The sequence below is a fragment of the Amblyomma mixtum genome, chromosome 10 (assembly GCF_055824585.1).
Source record: "Amblyomma mixtum isolate Tamu chromosome 10, ASM5582458v1, whole genome shotgun sequence".
Classification (NCBI taxonomy): domain Eukaryota; kingdom Metazoa; phylum Arthropoda; class Arachnida; order Ixodida; family Ixodidae; genus Amblyomma; species Amblyomma mixtum.
This window is the reverse complement of record NC_143021.1, coordinates 50,590,401-50,613,863: the sequence shown is the minus strand read 5'-3', so window position 1 is coordinate 50,613,863 and position 23,463 is coordinate 50,590,401. Positions and strand designations below refer to the sequence as shown.

The following is a 23,463-nucleotide window of genomic DNA, read 5'->3' as shown; positions in this document are numbered from 1 at the left end:
GGTTATCAGCACTTCTGTTTCTCCGTCGGCGAGATTAACGACTCCTCTGGCGACAGCAAGGCTCCTGGCAAAAAGCAAGATCTGGTTGCCTTCCGCGACGCCTTCGAAATTCCGCACAGTCTTGGCGCCGACAGAAACCATAATACTCGAACGAGGTGGGATGGTGACGTGGTCATCCAGGATGCAAAGTGTGGTTGGATGGTCTGGATCTCTGTTTATTGCTTTCTCTGTGGAGAAACACACGGCCTTTGACTGGAGGTCGATGACCGCTCCATTCTCGGTCAAGAAATCCATCCCGAGAATGACGTCACGTGAACAATGTTCGAGTATAACGAACGTTGTCAGGGAGGTTGCGCCTTGAACTGCTACTCTTGATGTGCAAGTCCCGGTCGGTGTAACTAAGTGACCCCCGGCTGTACGAATCTGTGGGCCCATCCACGGAGTGGTGACCTTTTTCAGAGTGGCGGCGAAATTTTCACTGAGGATAGAGTAATCCGCCCCTGTGTCGACGAGTGCAGTGACGTCTGTTCCGTCGAGGGAAATGCTCAGGTTTGCGGTCGTAGACGTCGTGTGAGAGGTACGGTGCGGTGTTCGGTCACGGCTGCGGTGCGGCGCGGGTTCATTTCGATACGTCAGGCCGCATTCACGTCGAGTCGGCGTTTCACGGTGTTGGACGGCATTCGGTCGTGGCATCGGGTGGCCACCTAGTTGCGGCGTAGGAGGGTCTGTTACATTTCGTCGGTGAGCAACCTCCCCCTCAAAGGTGGCTGCTTTTAGTTTTCCTGGCGGGGGCTTGGTGACCTTCCCCGAGGAAAGTCACCGTAAGACCGACGACGTGGGGATGGCGACCTGCGTGTCCCACCGGCAGATTCGGCCAGATAATCGTTGATTTCTCTGGGTCGCTGCCCAGGCTGCGGACGTGGTGCATCTGCAGGGAACCCCGGCAGGCCCATCTGACGATACCTGCAGTTGCGGTACAGGTGGCCCGGCTCACCGCAGTGATAGCAGAGAGGACGGTAGTTGGGAGTGCGCCAGATGTCACTTTTACGGGGATACGATGGAGCAGGACGAGCAGGTGGTGGCGGCCGAAAAGAGGCCGGGGTTTCCTGAAGACGACTCGGCGGCGGTTGTGCGCGACGAGCAACAGCGGCGTATGTCATTCGCGGTGGGGCTGTGGACGGCTGAAAGGGAGCTGGTATTGTAAGCGCCTGTTGCACCTCTTCCCGAATAACCTCGGATAGAGCAGAAACCGTTGGCGCAGGCGGCGTAGCCGGGAACAGCTTCTGGAGCTCCTCGCGAACGATAGCTCGTACGGTTTCGCGAAGCATGTGGGTGTTACTGATGTCCGTGGCTGCTGCAGTCATGGCCAAAGGCTGACGCTCGTATTGCCGCAACCGCATATCGAGTGTCTTTTCCATAGTGGTTGCCTCCGACAGAAACTCTGCGACCGTGCTCGGTGGATTACGAACCAGTCCGGCAAAGATTTGCTCCTTGACACCTCGAATAAGGTACCGGAGTTTCTTCTGCTCTGTCATGTCCGGGTCAGCTCGACGAAATAACTTGGCCATCTCTTCGAAGTATACCAGTATGCTTTCATTTGGTAGCTGGGTTCGGGACTGAAGGAGCAGATCGGCCCGTTCTCTTCGAATCACCGTGGTGAAATCCTTCAGGAATCGGTCTTTAAATACGTTCCACGTCGTTATGGACGACTCCCGGTTCTCGAACCACGTACGAGCTGCGCCCTCCAGCGAAAAGAACACGTGTTGAAGCTTGGAGTCTTCAGCCCATCTGTTGTACCGGGCCACGCGTTCAAATTTCTCCAGCCAGTCTTCCGGGTCTTCGCCTGGAGAACCTTGGAAGATCGGTGGCTCCCGATGCTGCTGCAGCACAACAGAAGGTGAACTAATCGTCGTCTGCATGCCTATTTCGGGCTGGACGGTCGTCGACGATGGCGCTGAACGAACCGCTTGGGTTGAGCGAGACTCCAGAAGCCCAAACTCGGGTTGAAGGCTTTGGAGCCGGCGGCTGCCGTGGTGTACAGGCGTCACCTCGATGGCAGATGACCCTCGAGGAATGGAATCCCTGCTTGCTGGGGGAGTCCGAGGCATGGAATGCGCTACCCCGCACCTCCACCAGATGTCACGGGTGGTACAGTACATCCGGCTCGGTTGGATATGTCAAAGTAGGTGACTGCAGCGGACGTCAGTAGCAGTGCCAAAAACGGAGCATTCGGACACTTCGGCTTCTTTCTAAGGCCAGCTCGCGCGCGCATTCCGCGCTCTCGTGGTTCTAGTAGAACGACGACGATGAATGGACGGTGTCAATATGACTAGGCCCGGTTCAGGGCTATGTCTTTCGACCACTGCATACGGGACCTCACCCATTAACAGCCTCTGCGTCGAAAACCAGTGAACCACATCTCTATGCTCACATGCGCATATGTCCTAAGATCTGTTCACTTCCAAAAACATCTCTGGTATTCCATAGTTACCGTGTCTACTCGGATAATCGGCGCACTTGTTTTTTCAGGAAATTGAGCTCAAAGTTCGGGGTGCGCCGACTACGCAGGGTAAAATTTGCGAAAATTTTGAACTCGCATTCTCGCGCTTAAAAATTGAACATATGTTAAGAACACGACTACTGTCACATTTACCAATAAATCCAGCATACAAGTAAAACTGAAAGCTACCTACTTACGTTTCATTGAACAGGCGAGGGAACACGACTACTGTCACATTTACCAATAAATCCAGCATACAAGTAAAACTGAAAGCTACCTACTTACGTTTCATTGAACAGGCGAGGGACGTCGACTGCACACACAAAATTTATTTACAGACATGTCATGGTGCTCCTCTCGTTCCCCTACTCACAGTCTGAGAGCACAGACTCATCACTGCTGAGTGGGGACTAATTTTCTTCGTCCGAATTCCATAACATGTCCTCTTCGCTCGTATCTAGTGCGTTTAAGATGTCTGTCTTCTTGAAGGTTTTAATGGTGACATCATCGGAGATCTCTCGCCGGGCTTCCACGACCCATCCACACAACGTTTCCACAGACGGCCTCTTAATTTTGCCACCTGGAGTCAGCTGATGCTGCCCTCCAGCCATCCAGTTAGTGTACAGCCTTCGAACGTTGCCCTTAAAAGGCTTATTTAAGGACACGTCCAATGGCTGCAGTACCGACTTGAGGCCGCCCGGAAGCATGGGAATATCCGTGCGCAGCTCTCTCAATTTCTGTTGTACACCTTCCACGAGGTGCCCGCGAATACTGTACAAAACGAGCATGGCTGGGTACAAAAGACCGCCCGGCCGCCGACCGCAGACTGTCTTGATCTAGTCTGGCATCAACTCCTCGTTCATCCAGCCGTTTTCCTGGGCCCTGACATGGATGTATCGAGAGAAATTTCCCTTTGGAAGCATCTTACGCTTAAAAGTAACGTAAGGCGGCAGTTTGCGCCCATCTGCAGTCACTGCTAACATCACAGTGCATTTTAGCTTTTCCGCAACGATGTTGTGATAACCACACTTCATGCACCTTTCTATTCGACAGTTGTGTTTCTCGGCATATCGAAGCAGAGGGTGGTCTGTTCTGCATTTGCAATCTGAGATAAATTTAAGATCCTTTTTTGGCGGAGCTGTGTAACAAAACTGTGGAACTCCACTACCTTGTCCTCATATGCCGTGGTCAAGTGCTGGCACAACGTTGTGAGCCGTCTTAAGGAGAGTTCGTGGCGTCGCATGAAGCGCGTTGTCCATCCAGAGCTTGCTTTGAAGTCATTCGCTTCGATGCCCTGCGCTCGGGCAATTCTGCGTGCCTCAGTCTGCACGATGTCGAGGGACATGGCACAACAGTCACGTCAAACGTCCCGTATGTGCTGAACGAGCTGCTCCTCCATTTGTGGACACTTCCCAGACTTTGCACCGCGGAAGGCCCGTTGTGACTTGGTGGTGGCCTTAAGCTTTTCCTGCTCATGTCTCCAGTAGCGAATGCCTGGTTTCTCCAACACCGAAATGTCTGCTTGCAGCGTGATTCCCATGCTCCGCTGCATACTGCACAGCGTTCAGTTTAAATGCAGCAGTGTAGCTCGCGTACTTCCCCATCGTCAAAGACACGACCATACCAACCGCACGCCGCTTGCAAAATGGCGAAATGTGGCGCTGGTGGCGTTGTGGCATTTCTTCTTTTCCGGATGGCGATGGTGATAACGGGTAGGCTACGGGGCTTACCGAGCAGCTAAGCGAAAACACACAAAAAAACGAAAAAACAAAACGAGATAAGCAAACACAGACTGTCAGTTCACAGCATGCACCTAGCTAAAAGATTTACATCACAGCCGCCGCATCGCGTCAGATAGTGATGGCACTGTTGCTTGCATCGAGTCACCTCGGACTTTTTACCTATACGAGGCCTCCGAGAGTCCCGCTGCTTTCCGAGCTTCCAAAAGTTGCGAAAACCGCGCATTCTGCCTGCGGCGGTTCGGGGGGTATCGGTAGTTGACTGAAGAGCTGTTCTCCCGTTAATGCGTCTTTTTTTTTCTGAGAGCGATGTACGCGAACAAGTAAGCGACGAAGCGGCGCGGCGACGACGGATGGCTGTCGCTCCGTCGCCCACCAGCCAAGCCCCATGCGTTGCGCAAACGCTAAGTGTTGCTACCTCTATTTCCAAGCATTCCGCCAAAACAGGGCCCAAAGTCTGTTAAAAACACGCTAAATATTTAAAAAAACCACCAAAATAACCCCTAATGTGTACCGCGGTGCTGAATGTGAGAATACTTGCGCTATACTTTTTGCACGGTGTACAAATGGAAGGAAATGTAATGACTCAGTGTTACCTCCTTGAGCGAAACACGTGAAGCAAAACAAAACCAGCACCGTCAGAAGTAACGTCTTCTCGCGCGCGCATTACAAGCAGCCCCGAGGCGAAAAGCTGGCAAATTGTAGCATATAGCTCAGACAGGTTGAGAAGAATTGTTTCCTCAAGCATTCATTTGCACTATATTGAGCGCATCATTCACTGCCTGCGTCCAGGTCAGCTCGCACTAAGTACTGTTCGTGCCGGAGGCCTAGCCAGAAATTGTTTTACGAGGGGTGAGCGAAAAGAAATTCGAAAGCAAGGGAGGACGCAATGGTCAGAAATTTTCGCGTGTTCTAGCACCGAAACCAGCCCCCACACCCCTGGCAACGCCCTGGTTCGTGGCATTCGAGGAGAGTTCTGTTCTCATGCGAGGAAAACTGACATAAGTAGGCCCTGAGGCAATTCTCCTGTCGTTGCTTAAGGAGGCGATGTGCAATTTTTCAGATGTTTATTTTAAAAATATGTAGATAGCAATTACAAGGAATACACATAGACGTGGGGATATCAATCACACTGCAACTTAAATACAATCAGAACATCGGGGTGTGCAAAAACAATATTAGCCATAAGCTACGCCACGCAAGCTTTGAAGCAGAGTCAAAACACAAGCGGATCAGCAGCGTCATCGGGATTGTTGTCGTCATCCACCTGAAAAATTGGCTCACACACAGCACTTCCTGACGTAGACGCCTCTCCCAGTCCGCTGTAGTCGGGATCCCCACAGGGGGACGTTTGCAGCATGCAGACGTTGGCGAGTGGCGACCCACGGGTTCCCGAGCATCCGCAGGGACATCCCCGCAGGGGGATGATGGTGAGCAATGCATGACCACGGACCCCAGCATCCGCGCCTGGCCTTGCGGGGCATCGCCGTGTCCGGGGAAAAGGGGATCCTGGTGGTTGAGCCGATTCCGAGCGTTTGGACCCTTAAGGCCCCTCGGCGGAGGCAACACACCACTTTGGCCCCAGCTTCCCGTAGACGACACCTCCGGCCTGACGCGACCGGGGGAAATCGGCAGTCGCCTTTTCCTGTCTTCCCCTTCATCTTTCACTTTCCTTTTTTCTTTCCCGACCGGGGGAAATCGGCAGTCGCCTTTTCCTGTCTTCCCCTTCATCTTTCACTTTCCTATTTTCTTTCTCGAAACTTTCTCGTCCTCTCCTCTCTTATTGGCCTTTTCCTTCTTCCAGGCGGCGAAGCTTAACCTTGTGTGACCAACTACTTTGAGTTTCGTCATATTTGGTTATAGCTACGGTGTACAGCTGGCGTGGGCAGGACTTGCTTCTAAGTTCCTGTCGCGTCCCCTTGTTGGGCTCCGTGGTGGGTGGCTGGCACCATGACCGAAAAACTAAATTTTCATGGCTCTTGCCCTTTCCAAACCAGATCGCTCTCTGGAAAGAGGGCTGAACGAGGCTCCAGACTGTTTTGTAGAAAGAAACAGACATCCACAAAGTTTCATGTAACAATATCCCCATTTCTTGTAACCAAATGCTTAACAGATATCTTAGGGCTTGGCTACAAGATATCAAAAATGGCCAGCGGTGACCTACTCCTTGAACTGCGCGAGAGCATGCTGTGCTCAAAACTCTCAAACATTGCTTCTAGAGGGGACACCTCTGTCTCCGGGACTCCCCACCGATTTCTCAACACATTCAGAGGCGTTGTCTGAGAAGGTGACTTTATCCATCTAACAGAAGCTGAAATGCTTCGAGGACTATCCGACCAAAATGTAATTGACGTCCGCAAGATCAAAATCTGCAAGGATAACAAGGAAATAGATACCAAACACATGGTCCTCACATTTAACAACAGCAGCTTAACCGAAACGATGGAAGTTGGATATTGAAAGTCAACGTCAGGCACTACATATCAAATCCCCGCCGATGTTTCAATTGTCAGAAGTTTGGCCATGGGTCACAGAGTTGCCGCGGCAGCAAAACCTGCGCGAAATGCGCTTCAAAGGACCACCTGTCTGAGGAATGTGACGCAGCACTACGCTGTGCAAATTGCGAAGGAGACCACGCTGCGTACTCCAGGGCTTGTCCGTCCTAGAAAAAGGAGAAAAATTATTACCATGAAGACTAAAAAAACATTTCATTTAAAGAAGCGAGGAGGCGTTTTGCGCTTAACAATTCATCCTCCATCACAGCAAAACCCAACTTCGCTGATGTGGTGCACAGGGGCGTAGCACCACACAGCACTCCGGCACCTGCCGAGACCAATTCCACCGCGCCTGTGGCAGGGCCATCCACGCCCCAGGCAGGGACAGCGAAGGCTGCTCTGCCAACTCCAAGGGAGGGAGTGCCGGCCCAGGGTCGGCATCCCGCAGGACTTCCCCCCGTCGGGGGAGGCCTGACAGCCACAAACCCGCGGCTTCTCCGCGGTCGTCCAGCATCTCTTGCGAGGTGATGAACGTAACCCCCAGCCCGCCTGCTTTACAGCGGCGAAACAGCTCTCTTGAGCGGAAAAAAGACAGGGCCGTCATAACGGCCCCAGAACATAAGTAAATCCCGTGTCGTTCCTACCCCAAAACATAAACATGGAATTTTTAGTTCAGTGGAACTGTAGAGGAATATTTAGAAATTATGATGACATAATAAATATTTTAGGGTCAATATCGCCTGTACCCTTATGTCTTCAGGAAACCAACCTAGGTCCACAATCCTGAAACATTATAAAACTTTTAGACGCGATCGTGAGCAGGCAAATAGACTCTATGGAGGCGTCGCGACTGTCGTGCACAGCGGCGTCCTTGCTCGAGAAATCACACGCAAAACAAAACTTGAAGCCGCTGCGGCCAGTGTCGTCAGCCATAAAACAATTTCTTCTGTTGTGTATATATTCCTCCACATTTTACATTAACATTTAACGATCTAGAAGAACTAATAAATGAACTTCCAGAACCATATTGTCACGGATGGGTCCTTAATCACACAGGCTAGGCGCAAGCCGCCAACAGAGAAGCAGAGTCCCAGCTCCGAGAGCACGCGAGTTCCTCACTTCTTCGTCCTTTCGGCGCCGCTCGGGGACACCTGGCGGCATTATTCCCCCTCCCCAAAAAAGAAAGCAAAAACGTGGGCGCACATTGAGTGAACGGGAGGAAGTAAGCAGGTGAACAAACGGTCACATGCCGCTCAACGGCTGCAGGCACTAATAAAAAGAACACGCGGAAGAGGCTACGTCCCTTACTGTGTACAGTAAGGCTTCATGCGCAGTACGTGCACGACCTCAGGCTGAGGTCGACGGCGCGAACTCGGTAGAGTGCCATCGGGGAGGACTTCATACGTCACATCCGTGATACGGCGCAACACTGTGTACGGTCCAAAGTAGCGGCTCAGGAGCTTCTCCGACAGACCTGGGCGACGTACTGGGGTCCATACCCACACTTTGTCGTCGGGGTGGTACTCTACGTGTCGATGTCGTTGGTTGTAGCGTTTTGCATCCGTGGCCTGCTGCCGTCGGATGTGCATACGGGCCAGTTGCCGGGCTTCCTCTGCGTGCCGGGTAAACTCCTCGGCGTCCGACGTGAGCTCCTGGTCGTCAGGGGCGCACGGAAGCATGGCGTCGAGCATTGTCTGGACGTCACGCCCGTAGACGAGGCGAAACGGCGTAAAGCGAGTCGTTTCCTGAAGCGCCGTGTTATAGGCAAACGTCACGTATGGGAGGATCTCGTCCCAGGTCTTGTGCTGTACATCGACGTACATGGCGAGCATGTCCGCTAAGGTTTTGTTGAGGCGCTCCGTGAGTCCGTTTGACTGCGGGTGGTATGCAGTAGTCTTGCGGTGGGTCGTGTGACTCAGCTGGAACACCTCGTGCAAGAGCTGCGCAGTAAACGCAGTGCCTCTGTCGGTGATTACGGAAGACGGGGCGCCGTGTCGTAAAACGATGTGGTGTATGAAGAAATGCGCGATTTCCGAGGATGTACTGCGCGGCACCGCCTTGGTTTCCGCATAGCGCGTCAAATAATCAGTCGCAACTATAATCCACTTATTGCCAGATGCTGATACAGGAAATGGGCCCAGAAGATCAATGCCGACTTGGTCAAAAGGTGTGCGAGGTGGTTCAATTGGATGGAGCAAACCTGCAGGCTTTAGCGGTGGCGACTTACGACGCTGGCACTCACGGCAACCTCTGACGTAGCGATGAATGGTCGCTGCAAGTTTAGGCCAATAATAGGCCTGACGCACTCGGGCGAGCGTGCGTGCAAATCCCAAGTGGCCAGATGTGGGCTCATCATGACACGCTGAAAGGATGTCGTCGCGGAGGTCTGATGGTACGACTAGGAGGTAGGTCCGGTCACCGTTACGTGAGTTTTTCTTGTAGAGTACGCCATTGCGAATACAAAAAGAGGACAGGTGGCGGGAAAAGGGTCGAGGTACGTTGGAAGCATGGCCCTCTAGGTGATCCATGACAGACCGCAGGCCAGCGTCAGCACGCTGCCTTGCCACCAAGTCCGAACTGCTGACCACACCTAGGAAACGATGGTCGTCCTCTGCGCTGTCATCAGCTTGCTCAACGGGTGCGCGCGAGAGCGTGTCGGCATCTTCGTGTTTACGTCCGGACTTATAGACAATTGTATAATCAAATTCCTGAAGGCGAAGGCTCCAGCGTGCCAGGCGGCCTGATGGGTCCCGGAGATTGGTCAGCCAGCACAAGGAATGGTGGTCTGTGACGACTTTGAAAGGGCGACCGTAGATATAGGGCCGAAATTTCATCGTGGCCCAGATGACGGCGAGGCACTCCTTTTCTGAGGTGGAATAGTTGATTTCGGTGCGCGAGAGTGTGCGACTTGCATACGCGATCACACGTTCCACGCCTTCTTGATGCTGAACGAGGACGGCACCAAGCCCAATATTGCTAGCGTCGGTGTGGATCTCGGTAGCAGCCTCCTCATCAAAGTGAGCAAGCACAGGGGTAGTGTGCAGCCGTTGTCGCAGCTCTGTGAAAGCAGCCTCTTGCGCGGCAGTCCAGACGAACGGTGTATCTTCACGCGTTAAGCGGGTCAAGGGTTCAGCGATGTTGGAGAAGTCTGCGATAAAACGGCGGTAGTAGGCGCACAAACCCAAGAAGCGCTTGAGCGCTTTCTTTGTAGTAGGACGGGGAAACTCGGCTACGGCGGCAGTTTTCTCGGGGTCGGGTTTTACACCGTCGGCGCTCACAACATGGCCAAGAAACTTGAGCTCTTTGTAGCCAAAGTGGCACTTCTCGGGTTTAAGTGTCAAGTCGGCCAACCGCAGGGCATCCAGCACGGTCCGCAGTCGTTCAAGGTGTTGGTCGAAGGTTTCTGAAAACACCACCACGTCATCTAGATAAACTAAACAGGTTTGCCATTTGAGGCCAGCCAGGACAGTGTCCATCATGCGCTGAAACGTCGTAGGCGCTGAACAAAGGCCGAAGGGCAACACCTTAAATTCATATAGGCCGTCGGGTGTGATGAAGGCAGTTTTTTCGCGGTCACGTTCATCAACCTCAATCTGCCAATATCCGCTCTTTAGGTCGATCGATGAAAAATACTTGGCGCGGCGAAGTCTGTCGAGTGAGTCGTCGATGCGAGGCAGCGGGTAGACGTCCTTTTTCGTTATGGCGTTCAGCTTACGGTAATCGACGCAAAAGCGCAAAGTCCCATCCTTCTTCTTTACCAGAACAACAGGCGACGACCACGGGCTCTTAGAAGGCTGAATTATGCCGTCTGTAAGCATCTCCTTCACCTGCGTTTGGATGGCGTCGCGTTCCTTCGGGGAAATGCGGTACGGCTGCTGTCGTATGGGGCGAGCATCATCGGAAGTGATGATTCGATGCTTTGTGACCGCCGTTTGCCGCACTTTCGAGGAGGATGCGAAGCAGGTTTGGTATTGAAGCAGTAGGGCGCGTAGGTCGCGCTGTTGAGTGGCTGATAGCCCGGAGCTAATATCGATGCGATCCAGGGACGTCTCCGGTTGTACCATGCCCTCGGACGCAAAACACTCAGTAACATCTGCCAATTGGTCGGCCCACGCTATGGCAGTAGCTCGGAAAAGGCGACGAGGTTCGTTGGTAAAATTAGTAATCAGGAGCTCCGACCGACCGTTATGGAGGTGGACAAGGCTTCGGGCCGAGCAAATGCCGTGTGTCAGTAGCAAGGAAAGGTTGCCCTCGGCGACTGCAGGTCCATCACGTAGCCTATCATCGCATTCAACTCTTGCAAAAACACTGGCGCGCGGCGGGATCAAAACACTCTCAGTGGAAATACGAAGGGCGGAGCTGCGTTGACGAACATCGGAGGTGTTGTCGGCTTTCGCTCTAGAAAACGTAACGGTTCTGTTCCGCAGGTCGATAACGGCACCATTCTCACGGAGAAAATCTACGCCCAAAATCAGGTCACGAGAACAGTCGCGGAGCACCAGGCAGCTCACTACGAACGTCGAATCGATGATCTGGACCCTAGCCGTGCACTGTCCAAGCGGAGTAATGATATGGCCCCCCGCCGTCCGGATCTGCATGCCAGAGCAGGGAGTCGTGACTTTCTTCAGAAGCGCTGCCAATTTGCCACTAATAATTGAAAACTCTGCTCCTGTGTCCACCAACGCGCTAATGCTGTGACCGTCGAGAAGCACGGGTATGTCGAGTGAGAATCGCTCCTTTAGATCACCGGCTGTCGTCGACGTCGACAAAGCTCTATCATCGAATGTCGGCGTCGTCAGGGGGTCCTTACAGCATCGATATCCAGCGACCACGCCCCCGGAGGTCGCTGTCTTCAGTTTTCCCGGCGAGGACTGGGCGAGCGGTCCGCTGCCGCTCGCGAAAAGTTCTGCGGATTCGGTGAAAATGATGACCGGCGAGGGGACGGCGATCGGGACTGACGGCGCGCCGTGGACCACAGTGGTTGCTGCGTTACGTACTCTTCAATCGCAGGGGGCCGTTGACCAAATCGGGGTCTTGGCGCATCGGGGGAAAAACCCTGCAGGCCAAGTTCACGATATGGGCACCGCCGGAACAGGTGACCGGGCTCCCCACAATGGAAACACAAACGTCGTCGGTCTGGGCCACGCCAGACGTCCGCTCTGCGCAGGGATCGTCGGTCACTCGGGATGTGCTGCACTGGCTGCACGGAGGGTAGCGGGACGTCGTGATGGGCTTGAACAAACGCCGTGGCATTTGGGGGAGGGCGTCGTAAAGCGTCAGCATACGTCGGGCGGCAGTAGTCCGTCTGGATAGGCTGTGTAAATGCCGCTGGAGTCGGGGCAGGGCGTCGCAGAGCTTCAGCGTACGTCGGGCGGTAGTAATCTGGCTGTACTGGCTGTGGTTCGCCGCGTAGTAACTGTGGCCTGACAGCCTGCTGCACCTCGTCGCGGATAACGCCCATAAAGGAGCTGGCCGTGGTCTGCGACGTACCACAGATCTTCTGCAGCTCCTCACGGACGACAGTGCGGATCATGTCACGGAGGAAGTCGGTATTGGTGTTGAACGCCGGGAGAGGCTCCGTTATAGAAGCAGCAAGGACTGGCCGGTCGTACGCGGTGGAACGCTGCCGGAGAACCTGCTCCATCGTGACAGCCTCTGCTAGAAACTCGGCAACAGTGCTTGGGGGGCTGCGCACGAGGCCGGCGAAAAGCTGTTCTTTCACACCACGCATTAGGTGGCGCAGCTTTTTGGCTTCCGACATGGCTGGGTCAGCCCGCCGGAAGAGACGCGTCATGTCTTCGACGTACATGGTAACCGTTTCATTGGGCATCTGCATGCGGGACTGTAGGGCGCGTTCAGCTCGCTCCCGACGATCAGCGCTGACATACGTGGCGAGCAGTTGACGTCGGAACTCATGCCATGACAAAAGAGCGTCCTCACGGTTTTCGTACCACGTCCGAGCACCGTCCTCCAAGCTGAAGAAAACGTTCCTCAGTTTGGCGGCGTCATCCCACTGGTTGAATGCGGCGACCCGTTCAAACTGGAGGAGCCAATCTTCCACGTCCTCCAGCTGAGTCCCGTGAAAGGATTTTGGTAGCCGTGGGTTTTGGAGGGTGTAGTACGCGGCGCCTTGCATGACTGGTTGAGGGGCAGGCGCCGAGGTAGTGTCAAATGGCCTGAGCTCAGGAGGCAGCCGGCCAGGTGGCGAGGTAGTCTCCAACAGCCTATGCTCAGGGGGCAGTCCTAGATTGCCGCGACTGACCCGATGCACTGGCGTGTCGATAGGGAGAGGTCTGGGGTCCTCGGTGTTAGGAGGGGTGTGCGACATATTCCAGGGCGATGTACCCAGCGCACTCCACCAGAAATGTCACGGATGGGTCCTTAATCACACAGGCTAGGCGCAAGCCGCCAACAGAGAAGCAGAGTCCCAGCTCCGAGAGCACGCGAGTTCCTCACTTCTTCGTCCTTTCGGCGCCGCTCGGGGACACCTGGCGGCAATATCTAGTACTTGGGGAATTTAACGCTCACTCCCCTTTTTGGGGAAGCGAGCGCTGTGACTCTAGAGGTCAAATACTCGAAGATTTTATCCTCACAAATAGTGTATGCCTTTTCAATACACAAAAAAGCCACATACCGTTCCCCTACCTCAGGGAAAATGACCTGTTTCAATTCCTCTTTCAATTCCTGACCTGTTTCAACCTGTTTCAATGACCTGGTTTAGTTCACCTTCTGTTTCTAACGATTTTAAATGGGACGTCATTAACAGCCCATATGGCAGCGATCACCTCCCTATAATAATCACTTTATCATCCCCTCCGGAAATAATCCCCACAAGTCCGCGGCGCTGGAAGCTTCACCTCGCCGACTGGTCACTTTTTAGAGCAAAGGCAACTTTAGAAAATATAGTTTTAGGAAATCTCTCCATCGACCAGATAAATGAAAAGTTCACTAATTTTATCATAACTGCCGCATTCACAGCTATTCCTCAGTCGTCAGGAGTGGTGCGACAAAACCATAAAGTATGGTGGACAAAAGACTGTAAGGAAGCAAAAAAACAAAAAATAGAGCTTGGGGCAAATTCCGCAAGTATCCGACACATAAAAATGTCTTATATTTTAAAAAGGCAGAAGCTAAAGCTCGGTACGTCCGTCGCAGGGCCGAGAAAGCATCATGACAGAATTATGTTTCATCTATCAACAGTCAAGTCACATCCAAAAAAATGTGGGAGCAGGTTCGAAAATTAAACGGCAACTTTTCACCATTCACAATTCCTTTTTTAACAACACCTGGCACACAAACAAGCATAGAGGAACGGGCAGACATATTGGGGGAACATTTCGCTGCAGTTTCAAGTTCATCATACTGTACGCAGTCCATTTTAAAATACAAAAACACAGCTGAAAAACAGATGCCCCCAACAAGTGGAGGTGCAAATGAAAAATACAATAGTCTAATTACCCTCCAAGATATCAATAGAGCACTATCTTCCGGCAAAAAAAACTGCTCCAGGACCCGAAGAAATACATTATGAAATGCTTGTCCATCTTTCCGAGCCTGCCGTAGAAGCACTTTTAAGATTCTTTAACACAGTTTGGGTATCTGCGAAAATACCTGAAGCCTGCAAGAAAGCTATTATTGTACCGTTTCTTAAACCTAGTAAACCCCCAACCTCTCCTAGCATTTATAGACCCATAGCCTTAACCAGTTGCGTCGCCAAACCACTTATCTGAACGCATTCAAGCTAATCTTTCTGATCGTCCTGCTTTAAAAGTGTTCAGATACGTTGATGATTTCCTTATTATTTTTAGCAAATGTCATGGAAGAAAATGCGACGTTGTCAAGGAAGTGTTGAGCACTTTTTCAGAGCACAGTGCCGGGTTAAATTTCACTTGGGAATCACCTACAGATGGCCGTATTCAGTTCTTAGATATTTAATTACATTTCACCAGCCTTAATATCTGCTGGATGTACCATCCACGAACCAAAAAACGTCTGTTACGCTTTGACAGCGCGCACTCTAAAGTTGTTAAGCGGGGTATCGAGTCTTCATGTCTGCACGGAGCAGCTACAAAATCCTGCACGCACCGTATGGCCGCTAGCATCCATGAGCAATCCAGGCGCCTGCAGGAGGCTGGATTCCCCGTAGACCTTATACTGGCAGTGTGTGAAAGCCTTTTGCAAAAGCTGAAAGCCCCCAAGCTTTCCTGAGTGAGCAGGGGAGTGAAGAGATGAAAGGCAAGACTCCTGTCCAGGTAATACCATATTATCATAGGTTTTCACATAATTTCAAGAAGTTGGCAGCGCGTTATAATGTACGGGTAGTTTTCTCTGCCCCATGTAAGCTTTCCAAGGTCTGCACTAAGAAAATGGTAAAACGAGATGACTGCACGACGAAACATCAAACGAAGTTTACGAAATGTAAGGCGAACGTTGTGTACAGAATTCCTATCAGTTGCGGGCGTCATTACATTGGGCAGACAGGAAGATGCTTCAATGAGAGGGCCAGAGAACATAGATTATGCGTACGCAACAAATCAGGAAGTAACCTGGTCGACCATTGCAAAGCATGTGACACAGAGCAAGAGAGCGGATGCTATCCAAAAATAGATAAAACAGAATTCTTGACGTCAGCTCAAGGAAAAACAGAGCGTGAAGTCATGGAGTCGTATTTTATAAAAAAAGCTGGGAAAAAGTGCATCAGCGCACCTTCTATTCAATTACTGGACAGTGAAGTTGAATTCCTTGATGGCTATCTGTAGGTGTGAACCATGTCTCAAGATTGCTTATCGTAAGCGCGCTTTCTTGTTGTTGTGAACTGGAACGGTCCTTCTTTTCCTTTGCGTTTTCCCGCTGCTTTTATTCCTTGGCATTTTATTGACTTTTACTTCTTTTGTTATTTACATTTCTCATATTTGCATCCCCCCCCCTCGTTGTTTTAGCGTGCAGCCCTCTACACTTGAGCTTTATACTTCTCGTTTTATCCTTTTCTGTTTCGGTCTTTCTATATTTTTTCATATACATATACGTCATAGTTTCCTAGCTTTTAAATTTTTTTCATTTTTTTGTTTTATGTCTAGTATCACAGCCCTTATCTGTTTTCGGCCTAATTTTCTGCTATCTTTTACTTCCATTGCCATGCCCGTAAATGTAGTTTCCCCATTGTCATTCTGTCTTTCTGCACCACGTGGTTGTCTTAGTGTGGAGCCTTGCACACTCCCTTCATCTTTTAGTCGATCTATATTTATCTCCCCTTTCTGCCGCGTTATTTGTTTGGCTCTTAACCTTGACAAGCTTGAAAAGCGCTTTTTGCAGTAAGTTTCAGTACACGATGTCTCTTTTCTTTCAGTGTTCCCCGGGCACCGTGCTTTCATTTTCTTAATTTATCGTAATTTTTTGCTATTTTCCACACGCTGTAATCTTGATTGTGCTCTCTTTGCGCATGCTCATCGCTTGGTGGTGGTGATCGGCTCCTACATATTAGACGTGGTGGCATTTCGAAAATAAAGTTGCAAGTTAGCGCCTGTCCTGTCCACTTCTGTGTCGTCTGTGTCCTTTTTGCGGTATGTTTTCGAAGAACTGTTACCAACTAGCCCAAACCAAGCTACTGTTACACCTCTAATTGGTGATATCATACACAACATAACAAGCGCCACAATACAGGGACAAGACATAAAATTTTTCTGGGTTCCCAGCCACGTTGGAATCACTAGCAATGAGAAAGCGTATGAATGTGCTGGAAAAGCTCGGAACAAAGAAATAAAGAAAGTGAACATTCCCTACAAAGATGTTATGAAGTTGTTACAGTGTAGGCTAAGAAATAAATGGCATTCGCAATGGAATATTGAAAGGAATAATAAGATACATTTAGTAAACCCCATCATAGACGAATGGAAATCGTGCTCACACGAAAAACGATTCATCGAAGTTATTTTATGCCATTTCCGTATTGTACACGCGCATCTCGCACACAACTTCCTACTTACAAAAGAAGACAAGCCTGTTTGTGAAAAGTTCGGAGACGAACTAACACTAAACCACATATTGTTCTCATGTACGAAACTTGAATCACTAAAGGAAAAAACATTTTGACTACATTTCACAAAGAACGCATTCCTTTTCATCCAGCATTGATTTTAGGTCAAGATGCACTTGTCAGTATACGATGTGTTTTCAGCTTTTTAAGGGAACCTAGTATTCTTCAGAGGCTCTAATTTACTCACCCTGTGCTTTACTACCTAGTTATACACCTCAGCCGCTTTCTGAATCATAAGAATCAGGCTGAGGTCTTTATCTGAGTTGCTGGGAGCCTCGAAATCCTTGCCGAGCCAACGATGTCCGCGGAGGTTACCCAATCTTTAAATGTTTTTGCTATCCGACATTTCTAAAATGCTTCTCTTTCATCAACTAGGTAGTAAAAATAACTTTTAAGCCCTTTACACAACCGTTTTTATCCACTTTGTTTTCAAACTCTGCTCAAACCAATTTTTCCATACCTTGAGCGGGGCGCATCATAGCCTTAGTCGGTTATGCGCCATTAAACACAACACAACACCACAACAACCTAATGAGTCGGGTAACCCTTTTTGGCAGCTCATAATCAAAACAGCATTTGTTTTTCCTCTTCAGTCCCGCTCTGATCACCATAATGGCGTTCACTGTAGCTGGCGCGAGCCTGTTTCGTAGTTTTGTTTTCGGCAGGTCCAGTTGACTAAACGATCTTTCAACTTCCGCGTTGGAGTAGGGGAGGAAGCATTGATATAGCGAAGTCCGCTAGTTGACTGAATGGGTTTTCGCCAGAATAGTCCCTATAATTTTTTCCTTCGCACCAGAAGTTCTCAGTCGAGGATGTATTCGTCCACGGGACAGTTGTGATGCTCTTCCATTGGCTTTCTGTCGCATCTATTTTCGCTGCTGGTACACCTACCGCTTCCATCAGTGGTACAAGTGATGGTTTAAGTACACTGCAAGGCTTTTTCAACCGACAACTGTCCTACGTTTTGCAACGTTTCAATTGTCTTAGGAAGCCTCTGGCGCATCTGTTCGATGAGAGAAACCAGGAAATTTATCCATCGCCTTCTCAATATGTCCTCGTCTTCCGGATTAAAGCGAGCTATCTTGAATTCCTGCATGTGTTTTTCAAACAGGTAGCCTATAAGCATGGCTTCGGATCAAGATGATCTTTTACGTTGGTCGTGATTGCGTCGACATTTACAGTCGGAAACACCACTTTTTTGATGAGGGCGGACAACAGTCATGCGAGTTCGTCCAGGAGCTTTGTCTGGTCCGCATTCTTAGCTTCAAAGGACTTGTTAACTCTTTGTACTTCCTGAAGTATTGGCTTCAAGAAGAGCAAATAAGCTTTGTTGGCGTCGTCACAGTACATGGAGTGCAGCACTTCTGCACTGTAGCACTTCTCTGTCGTCCTAACAGTACGGAAGTGCGCCTTCAGCTCATCCCATTGGTCCAAAACTCGCTCCACCGCTGTCGCGATCGAAAGGCACCGGATCGAAGAAGCTTGCAGGATCTTTAAAGGCACTTCCCCGCTATTTAGGTGGCCGAAAAGTTCTTTGTAAGCTTGCTGCCGGGACGAAGACCTAGCAAACCAATTGTAAGTCTCATTAACGAGGTAATCTAAGCTTCTTGGTAGTCCTTCTGCCTCGGTGGCTGATGTCTCCAGTTGGAGCGAATGGCTGACGCACCGAATCAAAACTAGATGGGGCACATCGGCCTTTAGCTGCTGATAAACGCCGTTGTTCACACCTGTCATGACACTTGTGTTGACTGTTCCAACTCCAACCAAATTTTCCAGTTTGAGATTGTGGTCCTTCAGTGCAAATTTTATGCCCTCAACAATGCCGCGTGCATCGCATCTTTTTAGGACGCAAAGGGATAGAAAAGTTGCCACTAGTGATGACGTTGCTTCACTGTGATAAATTATGCAAATTTACAAATACTTTTTTACCGAAATGTCGGTTGACTCATCAACAATGATGCTGTACTTGCTGTTTCCAATGTCACATGAAAGGTCTTCTTTAAAGTGCGGGTGGATAATATTTTTAAGCACTGCAGTGCATTTAGTCCTCTTCATTCGGTAGCCTTGGGCAGCCGCACTATCTGGGAACGTCTTCTTGATGAATTCTGCGAGATGGTCAGCCGTAATAATGCTGCAATGTTCAGCTATGAACAGCGCCGCCTTACCTTCTGCTGTGCTCGCTGCATCGCTTTGAGTTGTTTTCGAGAAAGTAATCTGCTTTTGCGATAGGCCAAATATCCTAGCAGCATTCTGGTGCTTTTTGGTATCGTTGTGCGCCTTCAAATCGGTGTACTTGCACCCGAGTTGGCAACGGCAGAACTTACATTCGGCAGCCTTCTGTCCATCGGTTATCTTGCAGCGAAGCCAACTGCGTAGGTCGGGGTCTTTAAGCCATTCGTCTCTAAACTTTTGAGCGTACTTCACGTTCGGCGTTTTCGGCATGATATCCCTCCCACACACGCGTGCGCACCGGGCAACGAGACTGGAATTTCTGGCCAAGCAACAGAGACAACGCAAGTGCTGTTTATTCTGCATCGAACACATAGCAGCCAGAAGAAAGAGAAGGAGCAAACAGAGTGAGAGCCCTGAAAGTGCAGAGTGTTTGAGAATCATTACGCCAGGACAAGACGCGCTTATACCATGCGGTGAAGCAGGGTACGTGTCAACCGAGGTACCAACCAGCGCCGGGGAGAGAGAGCAAACCTTTATTTTATAGAGTGACATATTTCGGGGAGCGCGGCTGGGTCCGTAGTCCAGAACTCTACTGTATCCGGCAGCCTTCTCTAAAGCTGCGATCTATCGCCGCACGCCTCACAGGGTCTACGCATGGAGCAATGCATGGGATCATTTGACAGCCTAGAGCAGCCACGTGCAGACAGGCGCGCACAAGGGGCATCAGCGGCGAAGATACCCGTGGGCACTACCTCAAAGCGTGTCAAGTGGCTACTCACGCCAACGAAACTGAGTCGCCCGAGGCATCGCAGACGACCAGATGGCTGCCGCTGTTTGAAATCACTCCTACAATTCCTCGCACATAACCTGCAGGCATCTTTTAGACCTAGATTTATGACAGAAGTTTATATTTTGTTCAGATCCACTAAAAATACACTGAAAAAACCTGTAATCCGCCAAAACAATGAGACCCACCAAATAAAGATTCATAATCCGCTGAAAAATACGCTAGCCGCTAAATGCACATTTTTCCGCGTGTTGCTGGCAGTGTTGATGGCATAATACACCGCAATGTTGTTTACGCCTATAACTTATTAAAGGTTTTTCATTGAATACAGACTGGGCGTGTTCAGATAAGAACGGTAATCGAGGTCCCATGACCATTTTTTTGTTTTCAATGAAATTTTTATATATGATGGGCAAATGTGTCCACACAAAGGAATGAACCTTAGTTTTGCAAGAAGTTTCGTAGTTTTCTCGGAAAAAAATCGCACGTCACAAGAGGTGGAGAATGTCGTTTTTGGCACTTCGCAAAGTTGCAAGTTCGAAGCCTCATTCCATGCACAAAAAATTTTTTCCGCGCATCAATATTTTTTCAGAACCTCTTTACAACTTGTACAATGCGACAAAGTAAAAATTGTTTGCTTGCTTTTTCAACCTTCAGAGTAAAAAAATTGCAAACTTCGCTTCTGGAGCTATGCGATGCAAAAAAGGCACTTTTCAGGGCAGCCTTAGGGCAAGATGCCTAAAGATCTTCCCACTGAATATTTTTCTCAGTATTTTTCAGCTGTTCTTACTCACCTCAGGCAAGTTCTGTTGCTCTAGACTTGGCAGATAGTTTTCAGTACGGTCTCAAAATTGGCCGAAGTTCAAAAACGCCAAAAAAGTGACAACTTTGACTTGGGTTTAAAAACAAACATCATCATCGAATTTTCTTAAAATTTGCCTGAATAATCCTCAATACACGGTAATTTTAAGGCACTAGAAAAGTATTGCATTATATTGTTTTAAAATACAAAAATAAACACAAAACTGAGTTCATGTTTTTGTTATATAGAATTGCTTATTACTGCCTCTTAGAAATAGTAGCTGCCAGAAATTTGATTTAGCACTCATTGAACGTGGTTACATTTTATTTACCCCAATATCCGAACCATTCTCAATGCTTACAGAGCTTCTATTCGCTTGTTAGCGGCGCTCTTAATGCGTGAAAATAAGAATAATAAATAAACCAGCATTCTAAATTAACAGACATCTTGCTTCTGAACTTTGCGATCAGTCAAAAATAATTGTTGTCGCCAAGTCATTTGGGCTATTCTACAGCACAGTGCCAAAGTCGGTCCCAGACTATTTTGGCGAAGACTGGATCAGACGCTAACCGGTTGCACAGAACAATTCATAACATGCCAGGTACCTTAAGAGCGGCTCAAAAAAAAGTGGGCTCCTCGGCAACGGCGAAATCGAAAGTTGCAGACGGCCACTTTTTAATGGGGCAACTGCAGAGCACTCACCACGGTGCTAATTAATTAAACCCGACGAATGAATGTCATCTTCCGCACAAACCTCTCGCCTGCATCTAAAAAGTATGGTCACAGTGCTGCAGAATCGGGAAGAAAACCGCCACTGCTGACCAAAAGCCGGTGCGAGCTCATTGACAACGAATTTCGGACAGCTCACATTAACGCGGTATGCATCAAATGAACAGATGCATGCAGTTCATTTCAGAACACGGAATAATATTAAAGCGATTGTGAACAACACGAGTTTTCTCATTCAGGTCACGCGAAATTCAACTTGCGATGAAAAAAAAATCTGCGAAAAAATAAGTTTTACCATGCGGGATTTGAACCCACGCACTCCAATTGCCTGTCGGCTCTACGGAGCGACGCGTTAGACCACACGGCCACAGAACAGCGCGGAGTAATACACCTCTCTTTATTTTTTTTTTGCGGACTACTTCCGTAGCCTTCACAGCGTTGCACATGTGCCTCGTCGCCATTGGCAAGTCAGCTGATGACGGGACCGTAGCGTTGGTAGCGTTCCCTCGCGGTACAAAGCAAAATTTAATAATGCATGAATCACTCTAAAGAGCTTTAAATCCAAATCTTGCACACTATAAAATGCTTATAAAGATGTACTAAGTGCATTATAAATTTCAACAAACCTTGTTTGTCTAATTGCAAACGCAATGCACTTGATGGAGCGACACACAAATGAAAAGTGCACCGGCGGTTGGCTCACGTGACCCGTTCTTTGTAGACCGCCCAAGGAGCCCATGAGGTGGCGCCGATGTGATGATAAAGCACGGAATATATCCAGATAACCCAATGAAGTTGGAGGCGTGACGGGGGTAGGATTTTGTCTTGCTACCATTAGTTCACTCATCCGAAGGCGTCGCCAGAGCTCGGGAAGATTCCGAGTTTCAGCGAACTCGGGCCTTCCAGCATAGCACCCCTGGTCCTAGTACCCATGCGGCAGCAGAAACTGATTGCTATTTTTGATACCCTTCATGATCTCAAAGAACAGACTTCTAGTATTGAAATTGGCCAGGCGCGCATCCTTGATTCAGTTCAAGCTTTGTCACGCAATCAGAACAAATTAAAACTGAAATTACTGAGATTTCTGGCAGACTAGACTCTGTAGAAAATAGGCATGAGGTGTTAGAGTCGTGTCTGAAGAACATTGCCTCTGAGAAAAAGATCACTGAAAGTACAATGAAGGAGGCTGAGACGCTTAAGGCACGACTCAATGATCTAGAGGATAGACCCCGCAGGGATAATCTATTATTTTACAATATATCAGATATACCAAATGAGACATGGGCGCAGACCGAAGAAATGGTAAAAAACGTAATAGAGAATGAAATGTCAATAAATATACAGGACGCAGACTTTGAGCGTGCTCACAGGAGAGGTGCAAGCGTTTCAGAAAAGCCGAGGCCTATAATGGTCAAGCTTGCCCGTTATAAAACAAAAAAAAGTTTTCAATGGTTGGGGAAAATTGAATGAATACTGAAGATATCTCTCCATCTACCATGTATGCGCGTAAAAAGCTTATCGGGTTTTGTAAAGAATCAGCTCCCGAAGGAAAGTTTAGCCTCCGGTATAATCAACTTATTTTGAACAGTAAGTTCTATGTGTACTGCTCAACCACTGGCAGTGTCCGGGAGATAAATAGAACACGTATTCTCACCGACAGTTCCCAATTTAGTCCTTGTGCATAGCTGACCGATCGTGCGCATGAACGCACACGATAGCCCAAATATATCTCGATTCTTTTTACTAACGTAGGTAGTGTCATGCGTAACAGCGTTTATTTGTCTTGTGTATCCAACACTACATCATCTGACATAGTCGTGCTAACGGAAACTTGGGTGCACAGTTCTCTACGCGACAACGAGCTCTTTTCATCGCAGAGAAACATGAAATTTCGCTGTGACCGCGCTTCAGGCCGTGGTGGCTGCGTATTAATAGCAGTGTCTGAATGCATACTCTTTTCATGTGAATGTTGCCACCTCTTCAGAATTTGTTTGCGTGCAGATAACAATCAACCACCAAAAGTTTATAGCCTGCGCTTGCTACCGCGCAACCTCTACACAGATCAGATTCTGCCATGATCTTGACTTTTTTAAATGGTATTTTTGCCAGGTTTCCTAACCTACCAGTTTTTCTGTTGGGGGATTTCAGTTTCCCTGTTCCAGTATTGAAAGCATTGGGTCACCCGAGTCATCGAGTTTTGCAATGG

General features: G+C 49.3%; 1 protein-coding gene across 1 annotated transcript in view; it reads right to left on the bottom strand.

Moving 5' to 3' along the window:
- Nucleotides 1-733: 733 nt before the first annotated feature.
- The window catches only part of LOC149325768 (uncharacterized), a 38,014-nt gene continuing 15,284 nt past the window's right edge, over nucleotides 734-23,463 (bottom strand). Inside the window, exons 2-3 of the mRNA XM_089564376.1 lie at nucleotides 6,885-6,901; nucleotides 734-2,089 (exon numbers count right to left, since the gene is read on the bottom strand). Coding sequence (XP_089420502.1) covers nucleotides 774-2,089; nucleotides 6,885-6,901 — 1,333 coding nt within the window. The 3' untranslated portion in view covers nucleotides 734-773. The remainder of the gene's footprint in view (nucleotides 2,090-6,884; nucleotides 6,902-23,463) is intronic.